The sequence below is a fragment of the Bombus terrestris genome, chromosome 10, assembly GCF_910591885.1.
Source record: "Bombus terrestris chromosome 10, iyBomTerr1.2, whole genome shotgun sequence".
In the NCBI taxonomy this organism is placed as follows: Eukaryota; Metazoa; Arthropoda; class Insecta; order Hymenoptera; family Apidae; genus Bombus; species Bombus terrestris.
Window position 1 is genome coordinate 19,237,294 of NC_063278.1, and position 26,448 is coordinate 19,263,741.

Below are 26,448 nucleotides of genomic sequence, written 5' to 3' on the forward strand. Positions count from 1 at the left end.
CAGCAAATTTTACTCTTTACGTTTTCTCTTATCTCTATCTGCAGATCGTTCATCATTTATTCGTTAAGGGTCGAGTTGGCTAGAGAGAAAGAAGAAGAGAATTTCTCACGAAAAGAACGTTTTCTTACGTACTATCCGCGTTCTTGTTCTTGCAGCATAAATAAAGCATTCGAATTACGGCCGTAAACGCGGCGCGACGAGACGGTTAAACGTAATCGGTCTGTTTAAACTGTTTAAAGGCATCGCTTCCTTTCCCATTATATATATGTGTAACGACTCTCTTACTTGCATCTAATCTCGCAATTCGGTCTCACGGGTTGTTACGACTACGCAACACGAGCAAAGATTCACGCCGTTCGACGTTCGGGCGCCAGATGAAGACGAAAAAGAAGAAAGAAAGCCAGAGGGGAAGGAAGGTATCACGAGGTTGAACTGTATAGCAACGAGCAGTTATTACAACCCTATCACGTGTCTACCATCGTTTCAACCGTCTTTTTTCATTCGCGTGTTTCTTCTCTGTCGAGGAACATTTTTATCGCGTTCTCGAGGTGCCTTCTCCTCTCGAATCCTTTAGATGCATCGCGCTCCAGAACCTTTCATTTCTTTGCACATAGAACGGTATAACTGTATCGGAATCTGCAAGGGGCCCACCTACGTTCACCTTCTGTGTTCCGAGATACTGTACGTGTCTATCCACGGATGCTAAATGCTCGTCCCTAGTTTCAAAGAACTACGCGTTCCATTATTTGCGGTTTTTAACTTGAACAGATAATGCGAATACATGTTCAAGGAAATGTACATGTCTTCGGTTTCAGTCGTCTCAAGGCTCTTTCTTTCCATAGTATAATATTTCCGCTCAGTTGCAATGGATACACGTAGCTCGAAAGGGAATTATCAATAATAATTAATGCCGTAAAATCTTCCCTAGAGTATATCTTCTTTCCTATTTTTTTGTGAACTAACGTTTCAATGATCAAATTATTAGCGTTTAAAAATTTGGAATCAGTTCGAATATATTTAAGGTTTATGGAGAAAAAAAATAACGTAGTTCGCTATAACTTGTCCTTAATACATTTAGTATAGACTTTCCGCGAATTAGGTAGTTAATTTCACGTAGTATATCTGGAATTTTTGGCTACATAGAAGATTAAATATGAGAACGGAGAAAATCAACGATACTGTACCAAGAATCGAAATTCTGAGAACATTTTTGGCAAATATAAAGTAATAATCGTAATCTATCCTCTTTGCTATAGTGGATAGTGATTTAGAATATGTAAAAACTCAAGCATCTATTCGTCTGTTTTTTATTTAAAAACTCAGGTTCACTTTTTATTAAACAAGCAATCGCGAATGTTTAAGCGATAATTTAATATCTTTGATGGAATTAGGATACCTGCTAACTTCTACAGAATTTTTGGAAAATCTATTGCAATTTTTTTCCCAAAAGGATCCCGAATCCCTTCGTATATTCCATTGAGAAATCGAAGTTGTAAATCATGCTAGGAAAATCAAGGGAATACATTTGCCATCAAGTGTTTTTAAACGACGCTATTTCATTCTTTCAGCCGAAGCAGAAATAATGAAGCGTATTTAAAGCACGAAAGTAAACGTAATAAGGAACAATCTTAAATATAAATATGAATTATTCAAGCATAAACAACGTATGTATTTTGTCATGTCTATTAAATGCAAATATAGATTCCTAAGAGGCGGAGGGAGGAGGAGACAAATAAAAATCGAGCAATTCACTCGCGTGGCAAGTATGCGCAGGAAATACCCTCAGCGAAAGTTATTTTAAGGAAAATTACGATCAGCTAACCTTTCAGCGAATCTTTAACCTTTTTCGTATCTTTTACATTTTATTCGCAAAGACTTTCTTAATACAGGTGCGTACTTCTTACCTTCAAAAATTAAAAATACATTTTTATTCCGCAAAATTCTGAAGTGGCAATGTTTATATGACTTATTCTCAGAATCAATTGACAAATGTTTGTTCATCGGTGTAAAAGCGTTCTGTGTAATGCTTGTATTGTGAAATCGTTTGTGCATGATTATTCTCTATTCTCCTACTGTGATAAGTAAGCCGTATACGAGCAACGATAGTGTTAGATCTACAGCGATAATAGCAAGAGAAAATAAAATTCTTTATGCGAAAGAAGATGAAACGTAAGGGGTGACATAAAAATACGATTTTAATAGATTTGTTATTCGTTTGAGAATGTTCCGATTCGATACAAACAGATATAATGATTCATGTAGTTACAATGAAACAAAAGTACAGAATGATTTTCCTACTCGTCACTTTACACACGTAAAAAGAATTTTACGATACCTACTACTTATTTACGATACATCTTTACTTAAGTATAATGTCACTAGTATAAAATATTTGGAAACTACAATAATTACGTGAGACAAGTGCCTCGCGTTATTTAAATACAGAAGTGGTTTAAGTTAATGCAGTTAATAAATACTTTCAAAATTGAATTAAGGAGTACAACTTTGTTGTTTTCATCGCACAGTGTGCAAAAAGTTCTGTGTAAAGAAAATGTGGTTTAATAAAAATTTGTCGTCATGTTATAGAATTATATAACGAGCATTAAACACCTATATGATAAACCTTATGCTAAAAATTTGTTTCATTTCTTATTCTTTTCACTCCAGAAGATTGAATTTACATTGACGAGGTTCAAATTGCGATTTTATAAGGAATCAACGTTGTGGAGCATGTAGCACAATTTTCTGGAAATTAACCATTTTCACTAGGAAACATCGAACAATATGAAATTTAACGCACGAATTTGCACAAAGAAACATTGTCAAACTAATTTGTCGAAATTTATGCCGTTTCTACGAAGTACATGCCAATGGCGTTCCGTTTCTCTTGGGATATGTACATTTCATATCGACCAACTAATTACTTAAAGCAACGTAAATGTCTCGTTAATCGTTGCTTATATAGATTCTACAGTTACCACTTTGATCATAATTTCCACATTGAACATTTATTTGTTGCTGGTGCCTGAACCAAGTTACTTAATAAGTAAATAGAAGACTGAAAAATCGTACATGATAGATTTCCTCGGTTTCTCTTTCGCTTTCATCATGACGCAATTGTAATCTTGACATCCTTAAAAACTAATGATTCGCGTCGGTATTTTTTGTATTTCGTTGTAATTTCAGAAATTATATTTTTAAAGGAAAACCTGAAGCCCGTGTTCTAAATATTTCGCGTCAGTAAGATCTTATTCCCGAGAAAATGAAGTCTTTACTTTGATTCGTTGCTTTATAGAACTAAAAAAGTAAAAGGAAGAAGCAAGAACACGCTTAATCTAATCAAAATTTCGAACAACGAGTTACGAATGATTAAGCTGCGGACGTTCGTGCAAATTTTATATGTCAAAATATGTGAAACGTATACAAAATTGGCGTAAAATTAAACGTGCCAAAGATATGTGAAAATATATTAGAAAATATATTGGAAGTAGTACGATATAACCCTTTTCAAATTGCTAGATTACGTCTTATGAAATTTAGCGTGGAATTTTTTATTGTATAGCGTTGATCTATTTTCAGTATATTATACGTTGCTACTACACACATATTCGTAGGTTAAACAATATAATTTGCGCATATTAACTTTTGTCAAGCTGAAGCTAAAATTGAAAATAGAGATACAAATCTCGACTCGTTTTATCGGATTTTTACAGTGACGGCGGTTTCCGAGATACGACTTCGGCCTTGCTATCTTTTAGATACATCTCGCACGTACGTATGGTACAATCACTTCGTGAAATTGAATGTACGATAGGAAGAAATTATGTTACTACTTAGCAAGCTATAAACGGATATAAAAGAACGCAGGCTAATGCGAACAATTTTCGGAAGTAATGATCAGTATAATCATTGCAAATAATTGTAAAAACATACGATCGTATGAATCGCTTTTGCCCGATAGTTTTTACACTCGGCTGTTCGTTTCATAGTTTCTAAAAATTTTGTAAAAATATCGATCATCGATCGAATACGCCTTTACTAAAATTGTAACTAAATGTAGCGGAACATTTTTATGAAAATAATTTTGATCGCGTTATAAGTACTGTATTAACAAGGAGATTTTTCGTTACGTACATCTTAAATAGGTATTTTCTCTATTCGTTGCATATTTTGTCGATACTAGCTGGCAATAATGATATGCAAATAGGGTTGTGATAAATTATAGATCGTATTACACGCATTAAGTTAGAATTACGTAAATAGTAATATTGAAAGACCAGGATATGATCTGGAATAAATCGGTATAATTAATGAGTTTTAGAAACCCATATTGACAAACCAATCAGCCTTATAACTGCTACCTCTGGTTTTGTTTCGAGGAATGTAATGACCTGTTTCACCAAGTAATCGATTTCATCGTCGCGTACGCTGCCAAAGAAAGCCCGATAAACATCAACTTCGATCAATGACCAAACAACTTCCTGTCAATTTCTGCTCCACCCACTCTACAAGGACTTCTTTTGCCTTAGGCGTATTTATTGCAGAAAGCTATAAACATACAAACGTAAAAAATACTGGTCACGAACCTTAATCCATCGTATATTACTATATTAATCACGTAGATATTTTTAATAACTCGACATGACTTTTACGAGTTTCTTTGGGTGGTAAATAAAATGAGATGAATATCTTGAATTTTTTTCCACAGATTATTTAATTCATATTTAATTCATACGGTATAAATGCTTAAAAGCTACCTAATGTTTCAGATTTAGTAATATACCGATCATGTGAGTGTTTGTACATACAGGTATTAATTTGCCAAGTGATCACAACTACAACTAATTTGAAGTATAGTAGTTAAGTAGAAGTATAGTAGTATAACTGTTTTTCGAATTTCTGTTATTTTTATCTAAGGACACCTTAAGCTTTAACGATAATAATAATAAACATCTATTATGAATTTTTGCGTATAATATAAAACATAGATGTTTTTATCGCATCGTATCAATTTAGAAGTTATATACTATAATACAAAATGTACAGGATCCGACCGATTAACACGTACAAGCGGGCATAAAGTGATCCCTTATGAAAAGATAGGAATACAATTTTCGGGTATCAGTTTTCGGGAGAATTGATTTGGAAAATTCATCAAATATGCGAGCAAGAGACAAGTTCTTTAATCGAACATGTTCAAACTTTGTTTCCTTCGAAACGAAGCTTCGAGCAAATTTTTATCCTACATTTTCCGCTTATTGTCGCACATGAAATAAAGTCCCATCGATTGTCAAAATTCCTATCTCTACTTGGGAATTAGACGATCACAATCACGTATACTTGACAAGATCCGAAACTTATTTGTCATTTGCTAAAATGAAACCCCAACGCAATTTCATTTTTGTTTCAAGTCACAGAATATCCTTCACTTTATTTGTATCAGGAAATTTAAACCACCTTATATATACCTACTTATTTTCGTTGTGGCAATTTGTTCATAATCATCTATATACACTATATTTGAAAACGTATACAGATCGGTGATTTTAATGTTAAAAAGTGTACGAATCATAAAAAAATTCGTACAAAATACCTCGCATTTATTTGATACAGTGGAATATCGGTTACCCGGAGTTCCGTATTATTCGAGATACTTCGAACTTCAGCATAACTTCACTTTCTCCGAAATTTCAACTCGAGGAGTACGAAAGTGTACATAACTATTGTGAAAGCAGTCAAACCTTTAACCGATTAAATAATTAATTAGACCTAAATACGTGTACAACGTTACATCATCAAAATCTTTCCTATGATTTTATTATACGATTTACGAACACTGACAGACCTTTCCGTATTATCCGAGTTTTCGATTATCCGAAGTAGGCCCGATTGATCGAGGTTCTACTGTATCTCAAGATGTTTTAAATCAACAATTTTTTTCAGAATATACGACCGTAATGTTCGAAAAATATTTCGTGATGACAAAGAGTTACACTTAGACTTTTATCTCCCTTTTATTTTACGATTTATAGAACCGTGAAAGTTTTATTTCAACATAAAGACCTGAAATAATTGCGGTATTGATCCAGATTGAGATTAGTAATGCCAGCAGTAGTAGACCATTCTGATTGCAATCGTTTGCCTCTAACTTTGATCTTAGATATTAAGCATCAGATAAACATCGTTTCTCCAAGTAATTACAAACTATGGTAATTTGTCTTTTATAAACGACTGAAATAATTGCATGATAATGATCAACCACCGAATATGGTAAATCGATGATTCGATGTGATTTTACGTGGCAGTTATCGAATCTATTATTCAGAATATTAATAAGTAAACGAGAGTTCAGTGTCACTGACTTTGATCATTTTAATGTCGCAAACATCTGACGATAAGAAAAGATAAGTTGCGAAAATTTACACGATTAGTATCTTAAAAATTCTGAAACGGTAACAATACTATAATAAAATAGGATCGTAAATGCGGTACGCGTAAAATGCATCGAAAACGTCAGAACCAGGAACGTGCATGCCGCGTGAATCGACACACGCCAGTGAACCCGAAGAAAAGACTGACAATGAAAGGGGGTCAGATGTATGGTATAGGCGCAATACAGAATAATTTTGCACTGTTTACTCTTTAGCTTCCTATTATCGATTCGATGAGAATTGAATCATACGTATTACTGCAAAAGAATGTTTAAGATAATATCAAAGGAGAAATAGAAGATTCGAGTGAGCGCCGTAAAATCGAACATATCGGTAATTAATTTCATAAATATTAAAACTCTGTTCGACGTCTATCACAATGTTTTATCAAAATCATATTTGACCAATTGTACAATTCGTCGCAGAATTTGACATGCTGTGTATGTAATTTACGGAGTAAAATGATACTATGAATCATTCAAAAAAAATATCAACGTCAGTCAGTGTGAATACCAATCATTTCCTTTCTTATGTAATTCATTTAATATTATAATTATATAAAGTTTCGATCATGAGAAATCGAGTAGTATAAGCAAAGCACAGATCTTCATTGGCACAAATATGGTCCTTCGGCGAGAAATTCGATTACAGGTATGTTTGTGTTTTATGTTATACGGGATACGTCCTCGGATAAGACTCGTATACTGTAACAAAGCGTTGAATTTAATATAACTTAGGTGCTCTTTAACGTCTATTAATAATGCTAAACTTTCACAGGTATTTCTAGAGGCTGTATAGCTATCATAATAGTTTATGTGCGCAATAAGAAATTAGTCAGTGGTCCAACGTTAAGAGCAAATTGCCAGAGGAAAGGACGCGTACCGTTACATACGATGGTAACCCCGTAGAAAAACCTGAAAGCGGACCAGATGCCTGCTGCGCAAAGGCCCGTGATAGGTATATGCACCTCGCTCGGTTCCTTGTGCAATCAACAATGAACAACTTGCAAACGATTGCAATATAACGTAGTACGAGGGACACGTGCAAACACCTTTCCTTACCCTTGGAAGAAGGAAGCCTCTGAACGAGATCGAGAATTATTGCGACCACTTTCCATCGCGTACAACGCAGATATGCAGTGACGGGTAAAATTCTGGAAATCTACATAAAAATTACGAAATTCTATTACGTGGAAATAAAACTTTTATACATCTTTTTCCTCTTATTCTCTGCAATTTCTCTTATTCGACATTTGGTAAATTTTGTATCATTTATGAGCTTTTCTAAATAATATTAATAGCAGAAAAAAATTATCTATAATATCTTAAAAATCTATCAGCGGAAGTTGGCATTTGTTATGTTTCAAATACTATACAATATAATAATACTATTTCAATTTCATACTTTTCTTACTCTGTTTGCATTTTGATTAATTTTACTTATACCACAACGTGAAATAATGTAAGCAGCACTTATTGTTTCCTTTTTGTTCATTTGGTTTTAGATGTTTCTTTAGATTTTACTTAGGTTACTTATGTTATCACGTATTTACGAATTCCAAAACGTTTACGAAACATGAAACTATTCTAAAAGGTAGTGAAACTATGAAATATCTTATCAACGAATAATTGGAAATTTAAATTTCAATTTGTTTACTGATTTTTCTATCAGATGATTCTTACTTATTTTTATTATTTATATCTTTTTAATTTTTATTATTTTAATAATACTAAATACTTAATAATACTAAAAGTAGCAAAGATGGTACGAGTGTGTATTGTTTAAAATCTTAGAATGGACGCGATATAATGAAAAATAAATTCTTCAATAAGGAAAATAATATTCTTCAATGTTAAATTCGCTTACGAACATGCATCTCAAAGAACTTCATTCCATTTAAAGAACGTCAAAATTTCAAAACTTTCTATTTTGCAAAGAAAGTTATTCAAAATACACATGAAATGACTCGGCGCGAGAAGATCTTAAACCTTGCACACGAGTAACTCTGTAAGATTTAGATTGAAAAAATATTTATTTTCCTTTTCTATAAATACAGTTACTTCTAAATCTATTGACATTATACCACCCATACCGAAACTAAAGAATGAAACGAAATATAAAAATATAAAAATAAAATAAATATCAAATGTAATACATATAAAATTTCACTATATATGCGAAGCTTAGGAACAGAATTTTTTTACCTGATATCAACACATACAGTGTTTCGTAATAAGTGGACAATATCTGAAGGGCAGATTCAGCACCTAAAAACAATAAAGAAAGTTGATATCAACATATGTCGTATTTCATCTTATTCTTATATATAGCGAGTTTTGTGTTCTATCATTTCGTATCTAATTACTTTCACGTAAGAGATGCACAAGATGACTTCCCTGCGTTTTAATGCATGCGTAGAGACGTCTTTCTTTCCTCGAGTTTGTCGAAAGTCTCGTTCAATCTTATGGCAAAGTACACATTTCAACATCTTCGATAGATGTTGAGTATACGATGGATTTCAAATATTCCCACAAATAAAAATCCGATGAAACCATACATTGAAAAGGGAATCATTTTGAGTGTCTCTCGTGAAGGTAATCAAACACATCGTAAATATTCTAATATTATATTCGAGGGAGGAAGGAGATTAATATTTTTAATTACGAAGTATATAAATTTAAACATATGTCAATAATTAAGATATTAGATGTTTAACTCGACCAAGAGATGATATACCCACAGAGGACATCCCCATTTAAACGACAAAGTAAAAGATATGCGTGTCGACTCATCGATATCGTATCTTGGATTTTCCCAATTACGTGTCCTATTTTAATACAATTAAATATCGCGTAAAACATTATAAATGCAACCGGAACCAGGACCTCATTAAAAGAGAATAAAAAAGAAAGGGTGCGCGCGTGCACGTGGCACGAAGACTAGATTTCGTAATTCCTCGGTTACACATTACACTTGCACGACAATTCCGTGATTCACATCACGGCATGGTTATGCCACGTAACGGTAGCGATAAATTATTATTCTGTATCTAACATGTCATCGTTTACCGGCTGATTTTAATGAATGCATGGGAGATTCATCCAACTGCGACATAAAACAATAATCGTTTTTCGTATAAAAGAAAGACTCCGATATAATGGAGTATCATATCGTTTCAGTCAACGACTTCTGTTCTAACATGTACAGAGAAATATACGATTGTTCCATCGACAATTCTTTCGTTTGTTTTTTGTTTGTTCGTTAGTAAATCGTTAATTTTTTTTTTTTGGTTTATTTCAAACCGATCGGAATTCGAAGGTGACAAGCATAGGACCAACGCCCACATACTTCAACTATCGTTCCGACCATCGATCATAATGAATTAACAATTCTGACGCAAGAAGCTTGTGCTTCTCTTCTGTTACAAATATTAAACGTACGTGCTCCGAAACTATATTTGATTATGGACAAATACTCTACTACACCCTATTATACATATAGCATTATAGTACATCCGGATCACACGATCAAGAAACGTATAAAAATTGTACTAACATAGATATTACATTTTACAGTAATCGCTATATATACGTGCTTAAGAAATGTACATGAGCCAGAATATAAAATTTGATTACTGACCGGAATGCAAACATTATCGATATCAGAGAAAAGGTGAACGTAGCCTTTCTCCTCGTTTTAATTTCACACTGGCGAGGTACATAACCATTCATGTATGGTATTTTCCAACGTGCATTTATGTTAAATAACGTTTTTAAAAGTAGCCTCGCAGGAAACATTTATCATATGTGTTATGATTGCGATAAGTCTTCGACATCGTCGCTGATTATGGAATTCTGTCAATACGATAAGTGCAGCCAAAACGATATCTTGCGTAAACATAAGAATTTAACGAAAATGAACATTGTTTGAAGTTAAATAAAGATACTTGGACGATGTTAATAAATTGTCAATGATTTATCTTGCGTTCATAGAAATATTAAATATTATTTCGTAAAAAGTGATATTACATTAACTTTTGCTAACTACTTGCAATTGAATGCAATGCAATTTGAGGGAATTGAAATTACAAATTTCTAGATAAGATAAAAGAAGCTTGCTATAGAAACTTAACAATTTAAAGGCTTTATTTAATTTTTTACCATCCACTTATTAAGCATCAAGCGAGTTCGGACTTTGTAACTATTGATTCGAATTAGAAATCTCTGCTTATTGCATTATAGCAACTTTTACCTGTACAACATATAATTTTGCACCAAGAATTTCCAACAGCTTCTTCAAAATAAACAGATGATCTGAAAGCTGTTTACAAAGATTCAAATCGTTAATGTAGAAATAAATAAATTTAGTAGAATAGTGGCAAACGAAAATGTGGATGAAAATAAATGTCAGATTCTCAGTGCAGAAAGGGTTAAACCACTACTCGAATCCATATCGTATCCGAGCGCGTCTGACCATGAGAACCACACCCGTAATATGTACTTGAATACCCGTGGTGCCAAGATACACAAGTTCTCTAACCGTGTACCATACTGTGTAACGTCAGAAACACAATAGCGTTTATCGTCAATCGAGTATTAATAACATTGTTTCTGTGATAAAACGAAATATTCATCGTTTTTGCAGATCACTGTCGTTGGTGGTGCACAAAGGGACGAACCTTCTAAAGAGGATCATCTATCTGTGCATCAGCCATCCCGAAACAGTATCAGTGAACTGCGCACATAAATTTTGTTTACGAGGCTTTACGTGCGAATTCGCAGTAAGTCCAAGACGGAAATGTCACAACGACCACACCCCAAATGACATTCAGAGTTCGACGCTCTGGACAAATCTTTGCTCAACTATAAATTATTTATGTATCCATATGTGTGTTACAAAATATTTAAATTACTTTTGACTGGAACATGGATATACACACACACACACAAAAAAAAGCAGACAGCGCTTATTCCTGTTTAAATGATTTGTAATTTAACTCTCTGTTCACTTTAGTTTTTAAGTCGGCGAATCTTTATATGACTAATTTATTTTCAGCATGCGGTAAATTAGAAAAAAAATATAACAATCAGATTTAACTACACATAACAATACATCGATATTAGGACTATTGTAACACCAAAGTGATAGCAGTTGGCCTTCGCTTATGGGGGAGTGATCAACTTTTCTTAAAGTGCTTATAGATGTATATCAATTGTAAAGACATTTACTCTTGCAAAAGCGCCATAATGTATACTAATTGTATTGCAATTTGAACACGATATATTATAGTATGCTTCTTGTAATTTGTGCAGTTTGATGTTTCTACTTGCTGCAATAGAAAGCTAATTGTAAGCGAAACTATAAGTAATTTATATTTTTGTATATAGGTAACAAATATTATTGTTATTATTTTATATATTTATTGATATCTACGCCTTACCTACTACTTGTTTCGCTTTTATTGTTTTATAACAAAATTAAAATAAAAAAATGTTGAAAGAATTATATTTTAGTAAACAACTATATTATACGATATACTAAGTATTTTATTAGATTTTTTTATATATATTCTATTATTTGTAATTGTATTATTTTCATTAAACATAAACCAATAATTGTAAATAAATTTTTCTCACAACACAAATATTTTATATAGGTATTGATTTCCGAAATATAATTTGTATAACATAGTGTTACGATTATAATTCTTTGCAAAAATTTCAATGATTCAAATTAGTAAACAAAAATTAAATTTTTCTATTTCATAACAGAAATAGAAACAAATTAATTTAACACCTAAAAACAACTGTATATAAATACCGATTAAAAACCTCTATGAAAAAGCTTTGTGTACTTAATATAATTTTCAACGAATATAGATATTCAATTTCAATGTTTAAATCTTTATGCTTATAATATTTGAAAAAAATAATTTTACACAGAGAATTCTGTATAATAACATATTTTATTTAATTGAACGTGTGCCTTAATATAGTCATTAATTATGAAATAGAAAAAATAAATATACATTTGGCAAATCTATCTGGTATTTTTCCTTACATTATAATTCAAGAAACTCATCCAACATGTTTCCTTAAAAATTAATATGTTAGGCGCAAAAATGTTATAAATCCCACCTAAGGATTAATTTCTAAGTTATAACATATTCAAAGATATGTGTAAAGTTGTCCTTACAAGTTTAAACACTACATTTTACTTTGATAAACCTAATATGATTGCCTTAAATTTTTCAACAGTAAATTTATATTTATTATCAATTATATCTCTAAACTTATCGAATCATTGAAATCAATGATTAGTATATAATTGAACAGTTAGAAAAACGGAAAATCCATTTAGAAGAGTAAAACTTTACAAGGACAACTTAATACTGACTAATAACATATCTATTTTGTATTTAAGTATAAGTCAATATATGTTTCCTATTCTAAGACATAAATCGCATGTATAAAAAGATTTTCATTAATTTTAACGTCATTTTTTATAATAATAATAGCTACAAATTTGTACTTACAATAACTATCAAATTTAAATTAAAACTTATCACCTTTAACATATTCTACCGCAATATTGAATACAAAACGCTTTCTAAAAATAATGAATAATGATCTTAATTTTGTTCATTTCTTTAGTTTTTGAAAGAATGCGTTTGTGATTTGCTTCGAAAGATCTTAAATACTAAAATTGAAAAATATAACAAAAGCATTCTCTCTTTGGTTCAACAATGATGCCCAAAAAAGGTACACATACGAAATTGAATTATAAAAATTACAATTTTTATACAATTCTTAATTCTTATAATTCTCTATATTATATGTATGTATATATTCTATGTATATAGAATATGTAACACTTAAAATTATTCATTAAAATTAACATAATAAAATTTGCTTTGACTATCATCTATTGTTTAAAATTGTTATAAATGAATAAAAAATCTTTAACTGAAGTAGTTTCTAAGTTTATATAAAGTTGCATTGATGAAATAAAACTTCAATAATCATTATTATATTTAATCTATTTTATATTTTTCAACATATATGTGACTGATATTTATATGTACTAAAGTAAGAGCATCGTGAATTCTCAATGCACATATAAAGGGATTTTATTGTCAGTATATGCATGAATTTTGAAATTGCATTGAAATTCTTCCAATATTTATACTTTTTAAAAAATGTTTTAATTTGAACTGATAATCTCTTAATAATTTTTCACTAAAATATTTTTCTTTTCTAATCACTAATTTATTAATAAGACGAATAGACGAATAGATACAAAATTACATATACTATGATCAATATCATTAATATTGAGAAAAGCGTATTTTTAATCAGATATCACAAAATATAACACTTTTCACTTTTATCACTATCCTTTTCTCACAAACAAAGGAATACAATGAAGATATTGTGTCTTGTATTACTTTAGTAATCATATTTTATGACTAATGGTAAATAATATTTATGAGAAATTAATACATGACAACAAATCCATATATCAAAATATAAACAAAATTTTTGTTTTTTGATGATATAAAGAGTATCATGCAGTAGAAATTCTGGAATTAAGTATCGTCACTATCACTTTCTTGCTGCTCTTGAGATTCTTCCTCCATTAGGGGAACAGTGTCCATATTTCTATCAAAATAATGAGGATTCCAAGCTGGCAACCACCTATGTATGAACCACCAATGCACAGCTAATCTACCATGATTACATTCTGCTCTTTCGCATCTACCAAGAAACTGACAAATGCCAGTAACACTTCCGCTCTGATTTCTAATGCAGGAATCGTCACACGTATGTTGACGTTCTGTTGAACGATTAACTGAACAAACAGAAGGATGCGCAGTGGAAGAATTATGCGAAGAAAACATAGATCTAATGTTTGATGTACTAGGTTCATTATTTGATAATGTACTATATGCTGATGCATTTGACGTCGAAGCGCCAGGATCTACGTTATTGAATAGATTTCCTCCACCAGTTGTACTTCCAAGAGCTGAAACACAGGGTCTACCAATATGAACCGTAGCATACAGTGGATTATTAACTGATGGACTACCTCTACTAATCCAATCAAGATATTTGCTAAATTGCGCAGCAGAGTTAGAATTGGGTAGAACTTTCCCTCTACAAGAACAATTATTAGGATTTCTACAATGACATTCCGTCCTTGATGATTCAGCAGGTCGGCAAGATGTAACAGGCAGTTTTACATAAGAGTATTCACCGCGGCAAAAGGGGCATCGACAATTCCTTGGTAACTGATATATGTAATGTCTAGAATTATTTCCAAATGCATCTTGATAACGTAATCTATTATGCAAGTTATGGCAATGATGACACAAATATCTTGTATCTATATGTCTACAAAATGAACACATGCAGTTATAACCAAGTGGATAAATGGCACGTCCAGTTGACGCGTAAGCAATATTTTCTGTCGAGAAACAGTTACGACCTAGCCTACCTAATCTATTTTGACAAAATTGATTAGATAATCGTGATGAATCTAGATAAAATTGTCTTGGCTGATCATATTGATTTCTAGATTCCATGTCGTTTAAAAAACTTGGAATATAATGATTTAAAATATGGTATTTATAGCAACGAGAATACGTTCTACTACAACAAGAATACCGGTCGTCTATTCTTTCATATGTGTGGTCATCCTGATTATTTTGGACCGTGGGTTCATTATGAGCAACTTCATTATTATTTTCAGTATTTTCATCGTCGTCGTCGTCGTCGTCATTATCCAGTCTTTCATAAATATTTTCTTCTGGTTCTTGTAGTTGTCGATTGCGATTGTAATTATGAACTAAATCTACTGGATTTTGATAGTTTGGATTGAGATTTGAGTGCATTTGAATCGAGCCACCAGGTCGATTTTGGAAGCCCCGTGAACCACGACCTATGTTCTGATAGCTATCATCTCTTTCTTGATTATTCCTATTCTGATTCATAACTGCAGCAGCTACCTCACCATTTTCGTATCGCTGACATACACAACGCAGACCTTGGCAGTTATGCCCAGCACCACGATATTGCTGAAGTACATTCTGGTCTGGATTCTGGACTTGCATACCGCTGGGCCCGGCTTCCCGTGATTGATCCGACGTTTCGGCACCCGGGTCTGTATTTTGCTCTAATATGTGCCCAGCGGATTGTAATCCTCACATCGATGTTGTAGATGGCATGGGTTTATCGATTATTGCTACTCCTGCATAACTGCGACCAATTCCCATGCAAGTTGGAAGAGTTGTCCAAGTATCCGTTCTTGGAGAATATACTTCTACTGATGCCAGACTGGATGATCCATCATCACCACCGACCACATACAAAAGACCATTTAGCGCAACTACACCTAAAGAACAAAAATAATTTTCACACTTTTGTAAAAAAGAATTTAACTTTTCATATAGATATCTATGAGTCAAAACGTTTATATTTCTTTTTCAAAAATAAAAGAGGGCTTCATATTATCTTATGAATTTTGTTTTATCTTAAAAAATACAAAGAGTTTCGTAACTTTATAACTTTCTCTTGTAAGAGAAAACGAAGAGTATTAATATATTTTTGGAATTTTATGCTTTGTGAGGATATCTCCATCAATTCTTATAACTTAAACTAAAATAAAGATATTTACCAGCATTTCTACGACAAAGAGCCATATCACTAACTGGAGTCCATTGATTAGTATCTGGGTTGAACGCTTCTACACTTTTCCTGACCAGTGGACCATCATGTCCTCCTACAGCATATAAAATACCATCTAAAACACCAACACCAGCACCACTGCGACGTGCTGACATATCAGGCACTGGTTTCCATTGATCTTTTTCTGGATTGTAACATTCAACACTAGATAAACATTGTCTGGATACCCCATCATAACCACCAACCTACAATTAATAATTTTCAATTTTAAGTATTTAAAAGTAATTTGCAATCATTTTTATATCATCTCATTATTTAATTGATTTAGTTTTATTAATAAGCTTACAGCATATAGTAGTCCCTTAACAACACCCACACCAACACTACTTCTACGTGTTGACATTGGTGCAATTAACCTCCATTCGTGTGTTCTTGGATCGTAAACTTCAGCAGAATTAAGACCAGTTGATCCATCAAATCCACCAACCTAGTATTTTAAAATAACAAAGAAATATTGATAAACAAAATTAACAACATTGCATATATGTAATATATAAACTATTTACAGCATATATGCAATTTCCAAGAACTGCTACACCAAGTGTTGATCTTCTTGCCTCCATTTCTGGGCAAGGTGACCACTGGTCTGTAGCTGCATCATAAATGTCTACTGTTCGTACTCTAAGAGATCCATTAAATCCTCCAACAGCATATACACGGCCACCAAGGACGGACAAACCTATATGTTAAACTTTATATAATAATTTATAGAAAATAAACCTACGTGTTAAACATTATATAATAATTTATAGGGAATAAACCTATATATTAAACATTATAGGGAATCATTATACATTGGTTTCATTTACAATATGGAATGTTATTTACCAGCTCTACAACGACGTGTAGGTAACTCAGAGACTTGGTACCACTTCTCTTCTTTAAAATCATAACATTCTACGCTTCTAATTGCTTTTGGAGCTTGTCCTCCTACAACTAATAACACTTTTGGTAAACCTCTAGGTTGTCTAGGTTTTGTACGAGGAGTTTTGAACAATGATTTTTGTTCTCCTTTAAGAAGGTGATACTTTAAAGCTTCGATCAAAAAATCTTTACCTATAATAAAATGAAAAAATCTATATAGTTTAGTCTCTTACATTGGATTTTGACAATAAAAATCATCACATCTTTATGTTTGGTATACATTTTGTCACTTACATTGTAAATTTGCTTTAAGAAGTGGTTCTTCCTCTACACGTTGTACTAAATATTCTTGAGATAATAAAGGTAAGCGTACATGTTCCATTAATTGTGCTAAATCAGCTTGTCTTTTTTCTAAATCATGATGTACCCATGATATTACGCATTCATACACTTTTTCTTCAGAAGGTACCATTAAGCAGTCACTGCAAATTAATTTAGCTACTTGTTGTGGTGCTAATGTTAAAAATTCTTCACCATCTACTACTTCCCTGTATGTAATAGAATATTTATAGTTAAAGTAAAAAGATGTTTTGGCTATGTAGAAATAACAATAATTCAGTGCTTACGAGAAATGTTGTTCAATATAGCTATCTGCATGTGATAATAATTCTAGACAACCATGAAGGTCAGCAAATGCACGAATTCCTAAACAATTTGATGGATGTAACTGAGCTTGTAAGAAATCACAACATGCATCTCGAACATCAGTTAGTTGCAAAAGATTTGCAGCTGGTAATAATACTTGTACATTATCTTCAGTTACATGAACCTCTGCAGAATATACATAATCTACTAGTAATTCAAGTGCAGAATAATCTACACCTTGTAACGTTATCCTTTCTTGATCTCGTTCCTCAAAACTTGTAAACATAGCATAAAAATAAGGACTGCAAGCAGCGAGAACCATTTTATGGGCAGGTACTTCTAACCCTCCGTCTGCCACCAAAATTACGTCGCATAATAAATTTTTCCTAATAAATAATTATATTATTTTTAGTATTAAATATAGGTCTATAGATGATAAAAATAATCCAAAAAGAGGCTCTGATGTAATTTTCTCTTTTTTGGATTTTTATGACACATCTTTTATATTATAGTAATACAATACATATACGATAAAATAAGCATATATGTTTCTTACTTTCGCATTTCATTAATAACATCAAATGCCCGATTTGTATGATGATGATTTCTGTATGGTGGTTTATCTTTTCCACCTTCACGGGGTATGTGTTTTTGTGAACTTTCATCCAAAGAATTTTGACTAGCATATCTGAGTAACAAACAACTACAAGAAAATAACGTTTCATTACTTCAAGAAAATCAAAATTACAAAAGACAAAAATTTGTTTATATTTATTAGTCAGAAACCCCACTCAACATATAGATATAGAAATAATGGAAAATATGTTATAAAATTATAACCTCAAAAATATCATAAAATTATGAAAATTGAATATGTGTAACTGAAAGAAATATTGTGTAATGTAATCTTACCTCCCCTTGTTTTCAGAACCATCGTTATTATTGGAAGCATTTTGCACTTGATTTTGTCCCGCCGACTCCATTTCGGTTATTTAATTTCTTAATAAAGCCAAAAAATATAATTCTAATAGCTTAATTAATGACACAAATAAAGTCCCACTTCATTTGTACAAATATCGATTCACTGAATCGAACAAACATCATCAAGTGTAGAATCAGCTGTGAAAGAAACGGAAACGACGCTTCCGATTTTGTTAACGGCTTACACCGAAACACGAAGCGACATTTACAGATATATGTTCCGTGATATTGGACCGATAAGATGAGATAAAGAATTCACAAAAAAATTTATAACTACCAAAATGTTAATAACAATACTCTAATAAAGGATATAAACACTAGGATCAAACTTTCTTATTCAATTCTCGAATGTGATTTGCTCGTTTCGTTAGAGAAAATACTCGATGGTGTCGACATCTACAACATACTATATGAATCATTTTGCTTTTTTAAAATTTTCATTTAATATTTATTTATTAGTGTTATTAAACTGTTTGATAATTAATAATTACATATATGAATAGTAATACAAATATAATTTAGATATACATATATAAAATATATGAAAGAAAAGTAGATACAAAAGTAGAATACGAATATAGTTTTGCAGTAAAAATATTCGAAGATACATATATACTATGCGCGTACGTATAGTATGAACGAGAATCTGATGTCATTTATTTGAAAATTGAGATATTAAATATAAAGTTTATCTTTAGATTTAAGAGATTTATTGAAAACTTTCTAGTCCTGTTAAAACAAGCAAAGTTAACCTTTGTAAGGTAATTCAACATTGAATTAAATTTAATGTTTGTTAAATCTACAAAACATAGTAATAATTCATTTTTAAAAATATATAATCGTAAAAGTTTCTCGATACACACTATGTTTGCAAATTATAATGTTCAAGTATAATTGGCTATCACATTTATTTATGTGTTTCTAATTATGATGTGCTGACCGTGATTTTGCTTGCAAATGCTATAGAAATTACTGACAATTAGTAAATTTATTCTTTAACAGAGCCACATGATAAAATAATTCCATTTTTACAAGGAGCTTTTAACAATCTATACAAATTACTTGCAAAATTGTTCATATAACTTAATTTTCATGTTACAGTGCTTGTGTAGTTATATAACAGCGTGTAACATAACTCATCGTAAAGCAAAGTGCAAACTTATGTCATCGTTATATAGCATCTCCTTTACTGCAAAATATACCGTGAGAAGCTAAAACATCTAGTCCTACAAAGTTTTGCAATGTCATTTATAGTTATCCATTATACTTTCAAATATGCCCGTTAGATTAATTACATCTTAACTTCTCTCTGAATTCAAGATAAAATATATTACATGAAATAAATATTTTGAAGTTACAAATTATGTACATTTTTTGATCTATTTAAGGGGAAAAAGAAAAAAGAAATACGTGTAATTCTATAACCATATTTCGATATGTTTCGATATGTTTCGATATATGCCAAATTTACTCTTCACAACAAATTCAAATTCATTTTATTTGTGTAAAAGAGTAGCCAGAACGCGGGCGTTTAATACGCTTCACGATATTTGAGAAATAAAATCAGCTTTCGGTAAATATATAACATGAACAGTTTCGAAGGATTGTGGCAATAAAAGAATTCTTGTAAAAGTGTGATGCATCAGATACTTTGGCGACAGGTGAATCACTTGTTTTAGCAGTTTCGATATTAGAAGTGTTTCAAAGTTCAGGGCGCCAGGTGTCGCAGTTCGAGTAGCGAGGAACGAGCGCGATACGGCTCGTCAGTTATCCAGCAGATTGCTGTGAGAGCGTTTCGTTGCGCCATAAGAGGCGTCGATGGTTTCTTACTTAGTCGTTTCTTCCTCTTTCTCGCCCTCGTGTTGCGAGAATTGGCGCGTCTCGAATTTCGAAATTCAAACAGCCGCGAAAACGGCCCTGTACAGATCGTACACGGTCGATTACACACCTGTAACACGAAAAGTGTTAGAGAAAACACCAAGAAACCAAGCAGAAAAGAATTTCGCGTGGATCGTGAAAGTCGATCCGGTCCTCTCAACGAGGAATACTATTGGCAAGGAGCAACTTCTCCATCGTAACTTTCCTCGTTTTCGTTACTTTGAAAGGTACGTCGATTCGCAACTACATACATACAAACTGCCTCGATCGCGCCTTTAGTTCCTTTGTTTATCTCTGCTCAAAGTGCAACGCACTTTCCTGGCCTTTCTTGCTGTCCTGACTGTTTCCTATAAATGTCGTCAATTCATTAAAGTCGAATTGAATCATAACGAAACCTCCGTAAGCTAAAGAATACCGTTATCGAAAATAACCTTAACCGAGCTTACTCGCTTAATAGCTTCGAAAAATGATTATTAAATGATGAAACTTTGCTAATTGAATAAAAAATACTCGAAGACTATGTTATCATTGTTACCTATAAATTTTTTCGAACAATACTGTTTGTTTATGTGCAGCGAAGAAATGCGTTTATCGATCGATTCGTATATCGATAATTTTTTTCTCCGTAATTGATCTTTTAATTGAAGCAATAAAATTGTCGATCGCCGACAATAACGATTCGCAATGGCCATGAATTGCACTATTATAAAAACGTGTTCTTAAATACGACTCTTGAGTGCTTTGCTTCGTTTTGCACTTTCGTAGAAACACACGTGGTTCAAAGTCACATCGCGTTGAGAGTAGCGCTATCTCCAGGAAGCTTCAAGTTTATTTTATTTCTCTTCTGCTGCTATATGCACATTCCGACTATGTTTTTATTTTCCATTTAGAAATTCATCTCGCTGCATTGTCGTGTTTAACGAAACCTTTTATACGAAATAGATGAATGACTTGTGTCGTTTGGTTAAATCTTAATTAAATTAACTTAAATAAAATTAAATTTAGTTTATATCGTAATAAATGAATGTTTATAGTACGTTATGTGATTAGAAACGCGATATATTTAATTTTATCAATTAACTTGTTTTGCAATTAGATTAATGTCACACGATACCTATTCGTTTCGCTCTCATCGATTATATTAGGATACCATGCTTCGTTTCAATCGAGTTATCTGACATTTCAAAATATACGTGCGCTAGTATATAGCTTATAACATATGTAAGTACAGCTCTGTTTCCATCTCTATTTAAAATCACGAGCTGATGATATTATTGCATTCAACAATTTCTTTGCTAACTTTTACTTTGACATTGTTCGTTACATTTTCCGTCATTTATTTGTTTCACTACTTATAGTGAACACGAAAGAAAAGCTAAGTAAGGAACAATCGTACGCAGTTACAAGTTATTTTAGTAGTTAGTCGAACATGATCTGCGAGTTACAAGCCGCGCATGTGTTGCATTCGATTAGAATTATCTTTACTCTGGTATATTATAGCCCGAACAATAATAATTAAATTTTATTATTACTGTTTCCATTCGCACGAAGCATAAACATCTGGAATATAGACTTAAATAATAAACTGACTGATGATAAATTTCATTCATAATATATAGCAATGATCCAGTTATTTTATTACGTTTCTTATAAATTATAAAATCGCAATATCACAAGTTTCCAGCCATTACGCATTTTATCCTCCCGTTATCACAAAAATAAAACCCGTTGTCAGTTTCGTCGATTTGCAAATTTTTGTAAAAAAGTAATTTTGAAGTCTACTAGTTTACTACGAAATTATGTTTTACAACGTTATTTATAAAAAGGTGATGATATTTTAATATATATAGGATCAGATTTAAAAAAAGATACATAGGTTTTGATTGCTTAGAGAAAAAAACAAGAAAGAGAGAAAGGAAACGATAAAAATATAGCCGTAGTCATTGAAGGATGAAAAGTGCCGGCAATGAGGAAGAGAATGCTTCTAGTATATGTACACCATTGTTACAAGTTACAAGTGCAAGGTTACAAGCAACGTGCATTGTGTATCCGGACGATTATTTCCCCACTGTAGTAGACGATCGTCGATTCGCTGTTTGCACAATATGAACGGTTATTTCCAGACTGTCGTCTTTCAGTTTCATACGTGGTTGGCCGTTTAAATCATTCGAAGAACACTTTTATCCTGCACTTCCCGTAATTCGTCCATCCGCGTAGACGACATTCCGACGCCTACATTTATATTATCAAATCATTTAAGAATCTAAACGCGAGTTCTTTCAGTTCACAAGTTCAAATCGAAGCCTTTACATAATATCCTCCTTATAATTTACATTTCGATTAGCTTCGTAACCGTTATTTAGCTGACAGCGAGAAATGTTTCTCCAGATCTATTTGCGATTTAAGCATTGTTATTATCTCTGGATAAATATTCGCGCAATTGTTTTTATGATAAATTCCAACTGATTAGTTAAGTTCGATTTTTATAGTAGAATTGCAATGTGACTTTTTACAGGATTTACAGCAGAATATATAAATTTGTTTCATATCCTACGTAGAAGTAAGCAATTGGGAGAGAAAAATGAATTTTAAGCTTTATGTGAGTTTAAATTAATTGTAATATGGAATTAACGTTTTTGACGTTTAACGAATAGGCAAATTAGTTATGGTAGTCCTAGCGTGTGAAATGAAAAATTTGCTGAATCATCGAGACCCCAGGGTCCTGGGCGTAACACGGTGGCCACACGAAACAGTCGGAAATGAAAGTCGGACGATTTGATTTACGACGCTACCGTGAAATTTCTAATACGTATATGTACGTGCGATGATTATCAAGCACAAAGTCTGACACTTTAGATGGTTACACGTGTTTGGCAGAAAAAACAGTGGCGTGAACGAATACTTTAGCGCCCTGTGTAATTTCAGAAGGCTAATTATATAAAAAAAATTATAGTACCAGTTAAGGCTTTTTACACTTTCAATGCGCATACATATTTTATATTTCAATTTACATTAAACGTTTCGTCCACAAGCGCACACGTCATCTTAGATTACTTTGTGGTTTTCATCGGCATCGCACGCATTATCTCTCTGCGTACTCTACCATGGAATAGTTTCTATTAAATTTGTACCAAATCGAACGTTTGGGTTATGTGTAGGTAAATATTCATATCCTCTTGCAACTACGCTATATTAGATACGATATTCGAATTACTTGCATACAAAGATCGTACTTAGTAATATGCAAATAAGATAATAGAAATTTAATAATATAAAAATGTAAAAGTTAAATATAGAAAACAAGTGCCAAGCAAAATTAAATTGACGAATATTTTGTATTTGAATTTGCTTTGTTTTAAAAAAGTAAAGAAATGAATTAACGACTATCTTCTTACTCTTTAGATCAACAGACGGATAAAATTAATTAATCAATAATATGCGGTTGATCAACCAACAGTGACGTTTTAATAACATTTTTAGCTCGTACGATGACAGATATTACCTAGCTGCTATCATAGATTCTCTTGAACCCAAATCAATAATGCCATACACGCGCGTATGTATCTGTTGAAAATGAAAAATGTCGTCGTATTCTTGATCATACTTAGGACTAACATAACAGTGCCGACAATAGAATAGTAATATGAAAATTTGTTTTAAAAATTTATTGCAAAATATGAAGATCCCACTCGTACTTTTGTGGATTTGCGCAAATTCTGTGAAATATGTATAACTTTCCTATTCCAATAATTTATCAGATTTAACGTATTCCGAGGTTTGCATTTAATAGCATCATCCGTTCAATTTGGTCTTATTGTCAATTATCAGCCACGTCAGAGAGGAAGAAATTTGCTAGAAATTATATGCATTGAAGGTTAAAAAGATTTAGTAGAATATAAGAAGCTTATTAAAAAAATGTGTTAATGAGAAAATTCCCTGTAGTCTGCTCGCATGAATTTTGGAAAAAATTCCATGAAAGTTGCCGGAAGCGTAAATGTATCATTTGTAGAAGGTTAAATTTTACCTGAAGGATTTTTTAAATGCCGAAATTACTTTAAAAGGAACTAGATGGAAACGTTGTAATAGCTCGATTCCAAGAATTTTGAATTCTGAAATTGGTAATTTTTATACATAAATTTGAAAGAATGAAATTAGTGAGTTGTAAGGAAAGTGCATTAAATTATGTCCAAATCACTGTGATTAAGTATATGACTTGAAGAAATTACCCACGGTAAAAGTTTTATTTGAAAGAAAAAAAAAAAGAAACGATATTTCATATGCACCACTCTAATAATTTTGTTTCATAAAATGTCCGTATAAAAGGAAAGCTTGAAGGGGAATGTTGATGTGTTCAATGTTAAAAGTATCTGTAAAAATCGGAGTTCTTTAAACGCTTCCTCGAAGCATGGATTTTAATCCTAATAAAATTGCTTTGAAAATAGTCCGGCGCAATGGGAATATCCTTTGTTCCTAATTTCAAGATTGTCAAATCGACAAAATGGGTAAATGGCTTTGAAGTTGATCGGTTCCTGAGCTATTCCGTTGGACGCTGTTTTAAAAGGAAAAACCAGGGACCTTGCGTAACGAGAAACGTCCAAATCGATAATTGGAAAGCGATTCTTCGCGAATGAAAAAATATTTCAACTTGTGCAAAATCAAGAGAATGATCACGTAACAAACACGAAAACATTCATATTTAGTATTTGCTTGTTAAAGGTAATTTTGTTCACAGAATAATGCATTATATTTTATTCATATGTAATTGACATATGATTGATATCTGAACATGCGAAGCGGAAGAAATAACGTGTAAGAAGTTCTTTGCAAAACAGTAAATATGAATTCGTTGGAATAACGTTGTATGATGTGCCGATATCAGATACATAGAAACGAACTCGGAAAGGCCGAAAACATTTGTGGCATAGGTGAGTCAACGAGTGCAGCGAACTCGTCGCGAAAGCACTTTAGATAATACTGGATAGAACGCATATCGTTATCGCGCGGCAGCGCAACGTTATCGGATGGATTCGGGCCAGAAGTACCGTGAAACCGCGTTTATAGACAGCTAAAAAACATCAGTGAAACCCGCATCCGCTTTTTTCTTCTGAGACTCGGTTTTTCCGCCGGAAACGGTGGTTCGTTTGTTACGCAGGAAATTTGCCTCGAGTGTGCGGTATAAATGTATTCATTGATTGCACCCTCCCCTCATTTCGATCAAGGATCGCGGACGTACGTTCCTGATAAAATTGGCGCACACGAAGGTACACCTTTCTCGGTAGATCGATCGGTGAGTCATCTTTTCATATTTAATTATCGAGTTTCCTGTCGTACCCGGTTATGACGTTCGTCGGAGGATCACCTTTGAATTTTCTACGCTATGGCAATTCCATATATTGTATTCGTAGCGTCAGGTTCTAATTACATATTTATTAATCGGTCTGTGTTCGGTCTCTTAAATTATTATAATTATTCAAGGTTGGGCTTATAAGCTCACTCGAGAAATCATATTAATGAAAGACGATTATGCATAAATATAATTGTGCGCAGATGTTGTAGATGTGTACGTACGTACACAAATGTATTTGTAAAGGATTCATGGAACAATGCAGAAATTTGGATTAAAGCGATTCTCATTATGTTATATTAGAATATAAAGCGATTATGTAAGGCGAAATTAGTTAAAGCAAAATGTTATTCCCGTTGAAGTCCCACTTCATGAAAAACTCTTTCTAAAGACTTTTTCTAAAGTTTAGTTTTCTTAGTCCTCAAAGCCATTGGGTATTGTTTAGCACTAAATTAATTTGAAGCGCCTCTCAGCTTCATAGTTTCTTAGGAACATGCCTTGCACAGATGGTGCAACGGGGTACAGACAAGTCAGTTTTCCGTAATTGTATAAATACTTC

The 26,448-nt window shown here is 32.4% G+C and overlaps 3 protein-coding genes and 1 pseudogene across 6 annotated transcripts in view; 2 read left to right on the forward strand and 2 right to left on the reverse strand.

Moving 5' to 3' along the window:
- Positions 1-6,102: 6,102 nt before the first annotated feature.
- Positions 6,103-10,547, forward strand: LOC105666180 (annotated as a pseudogene).
- Positions 10,548-12,377: 1,830 nt separating this feature from the next.
- Positions 12,378-15,543, reverse strand: LOC125385750 (GATA zinc finger domain-containing protein 14-like). Its single transcript, XM_048409134.1, has one exon. It carries the CDS (start codon positions 15,541-15,543, stop codon positions 14,020-14,022), a length of 1,524 nt encoding a protein of 507 aa, XP_048265091.1. The 3' UTR covers positions 12,378-14,019.
- Positions 15,544-15,609: 66 nt separating this feature from the next.
- On the reverse strand, positions 15,610-19,047 carry LOC100644412 (ring canal kelch homolog). The gene is made up of 9 exons (XM_003398545.4): positions 18,599-19,047; positions 18,243-18,389; positions 17,668-18,072; positions 17,336-17,589; positions 17,006-17,233; positions 16,684-16,856; positions 16,464-16,604; positions 16,107-16,362; positions 15,610-15,824 (listed from the first exon to the last, which is right to left on the reverse strand). The coding sequence occupies exons 1-9, from the start codon at positions 18,667-18,669 to the stop codon at positions 15,634-15,636; spliced, it is 1,866 nt and encodes a 621-aa protein (XP_003398593.1). The 5' UTR covers positions 18,670-19,047; the 3' UTR covers positions 15,610-15,633.
- A 1,381-nt stretch (positions 19,048-20,428) lies between these two features.
- LOC100644530 (dual 3',5'-cyclic-AMP and -GMP phosphodiesterase 11) overlaps positions 20,429-26,448 on the forward strand; it is a 146,746-nt gene continuing 140,726 nt past the window's right edge. For all 4 annotated transcript variants that reach the window (XM_048409719.1, XM_003398546.4, XM_020865194.2 and 1 more), the window contains exon 1: positions 20,429-20,772. The gene's annotated coding sequence lies outside the window, so the exon portion shown is untranslated. The remainder of the gene's footprint in view (positions 20,773-26,448) is intronic.

Excerpts from the sequence above, each read along its gene's own strand:
- LOC125385750 (XM_048409134.1), bottom strand. The coding sequence starts at position 15,543 with ATGCAAGTCCAGAATCCAGACCAGAATGTACTTCAGCAATATCGTGGT.
- LOC100644412 (XM_003398545.4), bottom strand. The coding sequence starts at position 18,669 with ATGGAGTCGGCGGGACAAAATCAAGTGCAAAATGCTTCCAATAATAAC. Across the intron at positions 16,857-17,005 it reads TACACGTCGTTGTAGAGCTG|GTTTGTCCGTCCTTGGTGGC; the intron begins GTAAATAACATT and ends TTTAACATATAG. Across the intron at positions 15,825-16,106 it reads TCTTTGTCGTAGAAATGCTG|GTGTAGTTGCGCTAAATGGT; the intron begins GTAAATATCTTT and ends TTTGTTCTTTAG.